Here is a 9,568-nt window from a genome sequence, read left to right on the forward strand (position 1 = left end):
GAGGATCATTAGAAGAAAAGACGAAAAAAAAACAATCGATCGGCTACCTGGCTACATGTAGGATCGACAGTAAAATGTTTCGTTTAAATCGGAGTGATAATGATACGTAATCCTTGTAACTGCCTCGAAAGCCATCATTGTGACCCTCAGCGGCTCCGTTGTAACCGATTTGAGCTTCCTCCATGAAATATTAAAATGGAAACAGCTTCACGAGAGCACTGCCGCATACTACCCTGCTGTAGTCAGCCACGCCGAGCACATGGGTTTTTGCGCACACCACTAGCATGCGCATTGGTTGCAGTGCGGCATGCCCATTATCGCTGTGCCATCGCTGTCCGCTGACGACTGCAGTGTCCTCGTGGTAGCACTACAGAACCATCAGCAGCACTAAGTCACTCACGTTTACTCACGTGACCACCATGCTACGTTATGATGATCTTGAACGACCTCTAATGTGTAAAATCAACCCCATACAAGTCTGAATTTAACAATGTCTGTCACCCTTATGTATGCTACAGTGTAAGCTGGCTTGAGAGAAATGTCATCTCCGGGCATGGGCACCCCCAGTGACCCCCTTTTGGCCAGTCCAGGAGGGAGGTTACCCACAGCTCAGGAAGGTCTCTGGAGGAGCTCACTCTCCAAAACCGCCAGCTTCCCGACGTCCACCACCCGCCACCTCAGTCACCGAGCCAACAACTTCCAAAGACAGCCAAAGCGCCGGAAGCTGATTAGACCTTCACCACCTCCGCCGCCCAACACACCCTGTCCCCTGGACCAGCTGGACCTCAGTGAGCTTCCCCCAAGGCGCACCTTCCAAGAGCTGCTCTTCAATGGCTGCGTCCTGTTTGGTATTGAATTCAGCTATGCCATGGAAACGGCTTATGTGACTCCCGTGCTGCTACAGATGGGCTTGCCTGATCAATTCTACAGCCTGGTGTGGTTTATTAGCCCCATTCTGGGTAAGTGAACAGCAAGGCAGGGATATATGAGACATTCTCTTGTGATTTTGAGTACAGCAATACGTTTTGTGCAGTACTTAAGACTCTAACTTCGTCCTCTGTCTTTGGTGTGAAGGATTCCTCGTTCAGCCTCTCCTCGGAGCATGGAGTGATCGTTGTACGTCCCGGTTCGGACGAAGAAGACCTTTTATTTTTGCCTTGGCTATAGGTAAGAAAAGTATTGTGCCTAGTAAGTACAATACAAAATGTCAGTATGTATGTAAGTATACTTCTTAAAAGTTGGGGGACTTAAGAGAAACAGATTCATGGTCAAAACTGATGCAACAGAGGTTAAGATATGGCAGGATTCTATGCTTCTCGTAATGCAACTCAAATACACATCTTTTGTTAGATCTTTCCTGCCTGGTTATTGCTTATTCACAGCCCAGTTATAAACAGGTTTACTGTTAAGATTTGCATTTTATAAGCCCACACCGAGATACCTCGTTGATGTCACATTCATAACAGCAAAGCTCCTCCAGAGCCACAGAAGACAACAGCTTTGCACTGCTCTCCATTCCTAGTGAATTGACTGTAAACTCAGAGGAGGGTAGGTTAACTATCACCCGCAGCATTTTCAGTTGAACCTTACTTTCCTCCTTCTTAGGGGCTCTGTTTGGTCTAACCCTGGTGCTGAACGGGCGGGACATTGGAGGTGCGCTGGCTGACACTGCGTCCAATCACAAGTGGGGAATTATCCTGACGGTGTGTGGTGTGGTCCTGATGGATTTCAGTGCAGATTCAGCCGACAACCCGAGCCACGCCTACATGATGGATGTGTGCAGTCCGGAGGACCAGGATCGGGGGCTGAACATCCATGCACTACTGGCAGGTAAGAAAACACTTTACACAGTACAAACTCAGGGTTGCTTTATCATTTCACACTGGAAGCTATAACTTATATTCATTGTCATTTGGAGAAAAGAGACCCAAAATAAAGCTTTAAGACATTACCAATGTATTTTTTGTTGTTTCTTAATCTTGCCCTGCAGGACTAGGAGGGGGATTTGGCTACATCGTGGGTGGCATCAACTGGGACCAGACACAATTTGGAAGGTCGATGGGAGGTCAACTGCGGGTCATATACCTGTTTACGAGTATCACTTTGGTGTTCGCCACAGCCATGACTCTGTTCAGTATCCCCGAGCGGCCGCTACCAAAGAACAAAAACTCCGGCAAAGCTCATCTAAAAAGCCCCAGCCTCGCCCTTCCTCCCTCTCCTCCTGTTCCCCCAGCTTTGGGACTGGATGAGGAAGACGAGGAAGGTCTTTACAGCTACAATTTTTCAACGTCTCACCCATATAACTCTGAGCATCTTGCCCATTCTTGCAGTGCCAATGCAAGGCTCTGTGCTGGCCTCACTAGCCCCATATCGCCCATGAGCCCCCTCACTCCGAAATATGGCAGCTTTATTAGTAGGGACAGCTCGCTCACTGGCATCAATGACTTTGCCTCTTCATTAGGAACCTCCTATATAGACAGTGTGCTCATAAACTGCTACACAGGTCAGCAGACACCACAAGCCTCTGCCAATTCCACCACTGTGCCCCTGCCTCCTGGGGACTCTCCTCCCCCGGACGAATCCACGCAGGGAGCAGGGAGCCATCCTGCAGGACAGGCCCAGGCCGACGTGGTGTCTCATCCAGCTGGGGAAGCTCAGGATGCAGAAGCGCCCCAGCCTGAGGGAGAAGCACAATCTCAGGTCACAGCTGGGGCTCAGCCTGGTGCAGGATCACACAGAGGCTCTTCTGCTGGTATCCTGAAGCGACCCCAGAGTCTTGCACTAATGCAGGACCCCATTTCAACGCAGATTGTCGGGCTGGAGAACGGACGCAGGAGAACAGTGACATTCAGCCAGCAGGTCCGGACACATATTTTGGAAACGATAGAAGCTGTTTAGTCAGTAGAAGCCACCACAGCATTTCTAAACACTGTGTCTTTCTGTTTCTGATGAAGGTTGCGAACATTCTGCTGAATGGGGTGCGCTATGAGAGTGACCTGAGCGAGCATGTCGAGACTGGAGAGTCGCAATTGTCAATAAGGCTGCTGTGTGTAGCCATCTACAGGATGCCTCCCTCTCTGCGGAGTTTATGCACTAATCATTTCCTGGGTGAGAATTATCACGATTTATGATTTGTTGCACATAAAAACCCTGCAACACTGTAAAAACTGGCTTGTATTTAATATGAACTAATTGTCTCTCTCTCCAGGCTGGCTGTCCTTTGAAGGCATGCTGCTCTTCTACACTGACTTCATGGGGGAGGTTGTGTTCAAAGGAGACCCCAAAGCACCCCACGACTCTGAGGCGTACCAACGGTACAACGCTGGTGTTAGCATGGGCTGCTGGGGCATGTGCATCTATGCATTCAGTGCTGCTTTCTATTCAGGTAAGCTACACTCGCAATCACCACATGTATGGGTTGTTAGTGCAGCACCATTATTTTGTCTTCCTTTCTTTGGTAATATTTATATGTGTGCCGTCTGTTTCTCTCTTGGGATTCTTCTTCAATCTTCAGCCATATTGGAGAAACTGGAGGAGCGTTTCTCTCTTCGCACTCTCTATTTTTTTGCCTACCTGGCGTTCGGTTTGGGCACGGGCCTGGCCACACTATCCACCAACCTCTACGTGGTACTTTCTCTCTGTGTCACCTACGGGGTGCTCTTCTCCTCTCTATGCACGCTGCCTTACTCTCTGCTGTGTGAATACTACCAGAGCCCTCAGGTCAGTATCTAGATATGGAGCTTTACGATGTTTTACTTACTTCAAGGAATAGTTCAACGTTTTGGTTTAGAGTTAGATTAGAAGATCTATCCCACTCACACGTTTGTACAGTAAATATGAAGCCAGAGCTAGCAGCTTAGCTTAGCACAAAGACTTTGTTTCCCTGTGCAGTCTTAATGCAAATCTAAATTAGCCAAATGCTGGCTGTAGTTGTATATATAGAGCACAGGCATGAGTGATCTCAATCTTCTCATCTAAATCTCTGCAAGAACGCGGATAATCGTACGTCTCAAAAATGTTGAACTACTCCTTCAACGCTGCAGTGATTTGTGGTGCACTACAGAGGATGACCATATACGTAAACCGTTTGCATATGTCCCTCAGTTTTGTGGCTCATCGGAGGAAGGGACCAGACGAGGGATGGGGGTGGACATCTCCCTGCTCAGCTGCCAGTATTTCCTGGCACAGATCCTGGTCTCTGTGGCGATGGGACCTCTGACCTCACTGGTGGGTGGGGCCCAGGGAGTGATGTACTTTTCAAGCCTGATGTCATTCGTGGGCTGCGTGTACTCCTCTCTTTTCGTGGTGTACCATCTCCCCCCCCCTGAGGGTGAGCCCCCCGATAGCGAGACCCAGCCACTATTGGTGCACATTTAGAAAAGTCTCTAAATTTACTTTACCTCACACGCGCAGTCTCGGCGGGGCACGCGCTCTCACGCTGTCGCTTAGTGTCTTGAGTGTGTACACCTTCACAGCGGTCATAGGACAAACACACTGCACCTCCTGCAGCACATTGTACAGCACAATTCCATATGTCGTTTCACACCAATCGGCACTGCTCTTCTCAGAGCTAGACAGACAGACAGACAGACAGACAGACAGACAGACAGACATTGGCCACTGCTCTAATATGTGTATACATGACCAGTGTGTTCATACAGTGTGTGTGCCCATGCATTTTTTCCTAACTTTTGCAAACGAATGTGTGACCTTTTTGAATGCAGTGTGGGATAAATGGATGAGAGAGAGAGAGAGAGTCAGGATAGATAAGCCTAAGATGTTCTTCTGTCTGGTTCTTTGCTGTAAGATCTTGCATCATCTTTTCTTGCTTGTTTGTGTTCAGTATAGAAATGTCGATCACTACGCGCAAGCTAACCACAGCTTTCCCCGCCTCTATTTCTTCCTTTTATCAGTTACCTAACATCTGCATGAGCTGCAATGTAATCTCTCAAAACCTTTTTTTTTATTGTTTTGTTTGGTCATACGGCCAAGGGAATGTCTACCTGCCTGTTTCTCTGAGTTAGAATATTAGCATCACACCATAAGCAGGTTTTGTCTGAATAAATGAATGTGCTGCCAGTGTCCACGCGCACTCACCGTTAATGCACCTTCATGAATTCAAGAGCTCTTTAATTTAGCAAACACTTAATATTTAAGCTGAACAACAGGTAATCACTGCAACAGTCCTGAAGGGCTCCACATTGTTCTCATTTTAACAGCAGATAAAAACAACACTTCCCACAAAAAGCAATCATTATGAGACTTACCAGCGTGCTATGCCTAAGTTTCACACTTTGGTTGCTGGTTGACTCCTAATCAAGTCCCAAGTATGAGTACAATTGCCAATTATGTACTAAAACAGCATAGAGCCATGACGAATAGGATGACACGCATACACGCGCTCCTACACAAACTTTCAAAAACACAGAGAAATGTGTGCTGGTGGCAAATTCTGTCTGGGCCCTCACTAAGCCATGGTACAGCCGTGAGCTGTCACCCGACTCCAGGCCATGCCATTGTAATAATGACAGTGATTCTTGTCATTGTCAGGAAGAGGAGAAGTTGAAACTGGGGTGTGAATCAGCATTCAGTGGGAAACCGAACGAAACAGAAGAACAGCAAACAGGGAGAAGACTCATGTGAACAATGGGTAACCCTGAAGGTGGACAACACTGAAGACTGTGGGGGTTCATAGAGCCAGCAGCAAGTGCTTATTGTCATCATTAGGGCACATGCTTAAGGTAGTCGGCTTGTGCTCCACTCCCGCTCGGCCCATCAACTCACTACAGTGATTATCTTACTTTTGTTAGCCAGCTTCATCCTTTTTGCCATCCTAAAGAAGCCATCTTCATCAGCACAACGGTAGTTTTTTTTGTTTTTGTACATCTGTCGTGCCAGAGCAAACAGTATGCTTCGTCAGCCTCAACACAGGCACCATGTCTGACTTCAGGGCTTTAACAAAGGGTTAAGTATATAACCTGTTTTCAGCCCACCATTGTGATAAGTTTCATTGACCGGCGCTCACACTGAACACACCAACATTATGGTGGCAGTATTAATTGCTGCCTCGGCAGAATGTCAATAATTGCCTACTATTTAAGCCTCCTGGACTGAATGGATGCACGCCATGCTGACGTTTCTGAGGGAACAGTAACTGTATGGACCGTGCCATTGCAGCTTGCTTGAGAAGAAAAGAAGTTTTTGTGTTATATGGTACCACCTATTGCTCAATATTTGCAGTTTTACTGGAGAAGCTTTTATTCAGGGTTCAGTTCAAACTAAAATTATCATTTTGCCATTTTGGACTCCTGTGTCAGTTATTGTTTTTCACTGATAACCACTATAGCCCATACCAGTTGTCCTTCCAGCTGACTTCAGAAATAACTATCTGCAATCTTTAAGCACACCACACGGGGGAGCCAGGAGAAAAGACTGCAATCCATTCTGTGCACCCATTTCAATCACCAAGTGAATTTGATTATTCCTGTTCCTTCCTGCAGCTACGCCAGCCATTTTCCATGATAAGAAAAATTGGGTCAAGTGACATCATCTACTGATAAAACCATGGTTTTAAGAAGCACTACTGATCAAGTAACATACACATTAAAAAAAAGATATACTTAAGTAAAAAGACAATTTATTTGTTAATCAGAATATACAAAGCAGTGGCTGAAGTAACCGAATGTCATTCTGGTTCTGAGAAAGGCAGTCTTGGACACAAAACTGGGCGACCCAGCCACAACATTAAACTCATTGAAATTGTAAGAAAAACAAAGTGTAAATGGTACAAACTTGCGTGGAATGCATACAGAACAAATTACCAAAGTTTTAAGATTTAAGAGGGGTTAACTAACATTGCAAAATTCTGCCTCCATAAAACAAGGTCAAGCAATCTTATCAAGGAGGTGCAAGACAGGGCCCCTTTATTCATTTGCACCATCCGTTACGTTAACAGGGCAGCCAAGCCAAGAATTAACAAGCAGCTCAACACAAAAAAAATGATGCCTCAACTAATAATGCTAACGACTGTCCATTAGCCCCTGCTTAAAACTTATCTTTGGTCCTTAAGTAAATCTGAGAGGTCAACATGAGCCATGGAGGAGTTGAGCAGCTGCCTGTACGTATGAATCATCTGGTCAGCACTGACATAATAGAGATTGTGCTTCTAACATCCTGAAAGAACACCTCAAGAAATTAAAGAAATTATCTCATGGTGTGGCCCAATTTGTACAAGTAAAAATAAAAAGCTAATTTTAAAGACCAATAAATAACATTTCATAAAAAAAGGATGCAGGGCCACTATGTTTAAGGACTCCAGTGCAATGTGATAATATGGGAGCAAACAAAAAAAAAAATTCTCAAAAAGGTACAGAAAGCACAAGCTCTACAACACGGTGTTGACCAGGCTGGTGGGACAGTGCTGCAAACAAGTAGCAGGGCAGAGACCTAAGCCTTCACTTCTGACTCTTTTGAATCTCCATTTTCCTCCGTCTTCTGCTTTTTTGTCTCCACCTTCTCCTATTTAAATTTTAAAAAAGGGGGAAATATTTCAGGCATTAGCAAAGACTGAAGTTCACCAGATTAGTCAACACACTTGATTATAATTGTATATTTCAGCCTGGTGACAACCCACCTCTTCTTCAGCTGCACGCTTCACAGGCTGTGCATCAGTCTCCTCAGCAGGGGGCGCCTCCTCTGCTTCTCCTGTAAACACAGTTTGTCACTTCAGAAAGTACATCCCTCACTTTGAGTGTAATCAAGACAAGCTTCATGGAATTTCGACCTCAAGGCCACACACGGTAACAGAATGTATGATGCAAATCGGAGGACACAAAATGAGACTTGCTTTAAGTATTTTCCTGAAAACAGGAACACTACTTTCTGTGAACATACCATCTCCATTCTTGTGTTTCTCCTCTGTCTTTTTTTCGGTCTTCTTTTCCACTTTGTCACTGTGATCAGCACCATTCTGAATGAAGAGAGGGAAGATGTCAGTCCAACAAAACATCAAAATTCAGGATTGAGCTTTTATTATACGAGCAATGTTGCACAGAAGAAAACATGGAATCCCAAGCATATTTGAAATAATCCTCCCAGGGTCTTACAAGTACAGACCCCTATGGAGACACTTACAAAAAAAGGCATATGTGTGGAGCTCTTACTCCCCAGAGGATTAGCTACAAAGCTAAACTAGAGACACCAATGGAAACGTCCAAAGGCTCGCTAGCTAACATCTGTGCCATTTCACAACCCAAACAAAGCACTGTGTGGAGAGCAGCTGAACAGGAAGGGGAGGCGGGTGCAGAGACACCTGCATCATGAGGGCTGCTAAGACAAAAGGCCATGAGGCCGGTCCTCGTCTCCTACTCACTGTGCCATTGGCTGGTGCGTCCCCGTTGTCGGTCTTCTTCTCCTTCTCCTTCTCCTCCTCCGCTTCCTTCACTTCTACATCTTTCTTCTCCTTCACCTCTACGTCTTTCTTCTCCTTCAGCTCCTACAAAATAAAAGCATGGCTCTCGATCAATGTGACGGTTCGGCGAAAGAGTTTATTCTGAAGTGCCCACGTCTGGTTTTTAATGAGAAAGCGTGTTTACCATATCTGGAATAACGTCTAATTCAAGCAAAACCCATGTTAGACGTAATTAGTTCCGATGTTGAACGTTTTCATCCCAACCCGTAATGCAACGTTAACGTAACGGTTGCTTCCCGCCCACAGCAGCAGCTCTACCGCTTTGTCTGCTCAACAAGACGCGGTTAGCTCACCACACACGTTTGAGTTTACAGACTCAATATTTAGCTGAACACGCTGAAGATGACGAACACGTCCCTTCTGCGGTGAATGGTTTGTCGACAAGTTACAATTCAAGATAAGACTCATTTAGGTAATTAACATTTTTTTTTGCCCAATTACTATTAACTTAAAATGAAATAACATTAAAAGGGTAAACGTATAGCTGCTGCAATAGCCCACGAGCAAGCCAAACCAATTGTGAACACAAATACAACTTCAAAAAGTTCAGAAAATCTTTTAACACGACAGTTCAACCGAAGAAAAAAAAAACCGGAATTAAACGAACCTTGGCTGTAACCTCTGCAGTTGCGGGTTTGTCAACAGCTGTGTCGGCCATGGCTAATTTTCTAAATTAATTTAGATAAGTATATTCCTGTTAAGAATTTTTATTTATTTTTTTGTTTGTTGGCTCTTTGCCTTCGTGTGGATAGTCCAAAGGCGCTGAGAGAGAAATGATGTCTGCCCGTCTCCGCTTTTCTCTCGAGCCCGTTGAAAAGCCACTCTTGTTGGACACAGCGGGTCGATCCCGCACACAATTGGACAATGTCTGCCACCGGAGTATTTGATTGGAGGGTTGTCCTGTCAATCTTGACACGGTATCCCGCCCACTTGCCATCTCGACGTTGATTGGTCAATTGTATTAAAGCTCCGAACCAAGGTATCAGACTTCGTTTTCCTACTATACATTCGATTTTTGTACTTAAAATGTCAACAATGGCCCGTTGTTGAAGTAGTGATGAACCGCGAAAGCCTACTCACAGCTGAATATTGAATCAA

The 9,568-nt window shown here is 45.4% G+C and overlaps 2 protein-coding genes across 2 annotated transcripts; one reads left to right on the forward strand and one right to left on the reverse strand.

Moving 5' to 3' along the window:
* Positions 1 to 538: 538 nt before the first annotated feature.
* Positions 539 to 4,403, forward strand: slc45a1 (solute carrier family 45 member 1; the record flags this gene model as incomplete). Its single annotated transcript, XM_079297222.1, has 8 exons — positions 539 to 959; positions 1,075 to 1,167; positions 1,606 to 1,830; positions 1,991 to 2,859; positions 2,955 to 3,108; positions 3,209 to 3,385; positions 3,515 to 3,720; positions 4,105 to 4,403. The coding sequence occupies 8 exons, from the start codon at positions 539 to 541 to the stop codon at positions 4,375 to 4,377; spliced, it is 2,418 nt and encodes an 805-aa protein (XP_079153348.1). The 3' UTR covers positions 4,378 to 4,403.
* Positions 4,404 to 6,620: 2,217 nt separating this feature from the next.
* Positions 6,621 to 9,274, reverse strand: LOC306797816 (uncharacterized protein). Its single transcript, XM_079297252.1, has 5 exons — positions 9,078 to 9,274; positions 8,372 to 8,494; positions 7,894 to 7,969; positions 7,634 to 7,704; positions 6,621 to 7,518 (listed from the first exon to the last, which is right to left on the reverse strand). Exons 1-5 carry the CDS (start codon positions 9,126 to 9,128, stop codon positions 7,447 to 7,449), a joined length of 393 nt encoding a protein of 130 aa, XP_079153378.1. The 5' UTR covers positions 9,129 to 9,274; the 3' UTR covers positions 6,621 to 7,446.
* Between the last annotated feature and the right edge of the window lie 294 nt (positions 9,275 to 9,568).

Source organism: Melanostigma gelatinosum (genome assembly GCF_949748355.1).
Source record: "Melanostigma gelatinosum genome assembly, chromosome: 3".
Taxonomy (NCBI): Eukaryota; Metazoa; Chordata; class Actinopteri; order Perciformes; family Zoarcidae; genus Melanostigma; species Melanostigma gelatinosum.

What these genes read in the sequence shown, in the direction of transcription:
- LOC306797816 (XM_079297252.1), bottom strand. Translation starts at nt 9,128, where the DNA reads ATGGCCGACACAGCTGTTGACAAACCCGCAACTGCAGAGGTTACAGCC. An exon ending in GAAACACAAGAATGGAGATG is followed by an intron (nt 7,705 to 7,893) that starts GTATGTTCACAG and finishes CTGTGTTTACAG; the next exon opens with GAGAAGCAGAGGAGGCGCCC. An exon ending in AGCGTGCAGCTGAAGAAGAG is followed by an intron (nt 7,519 to 7,633) that starts GTGGGTTGTCAC and finishes AAATTTAAATAG; the next exon opens with GAGAAGGTGGAGACAAAAAA.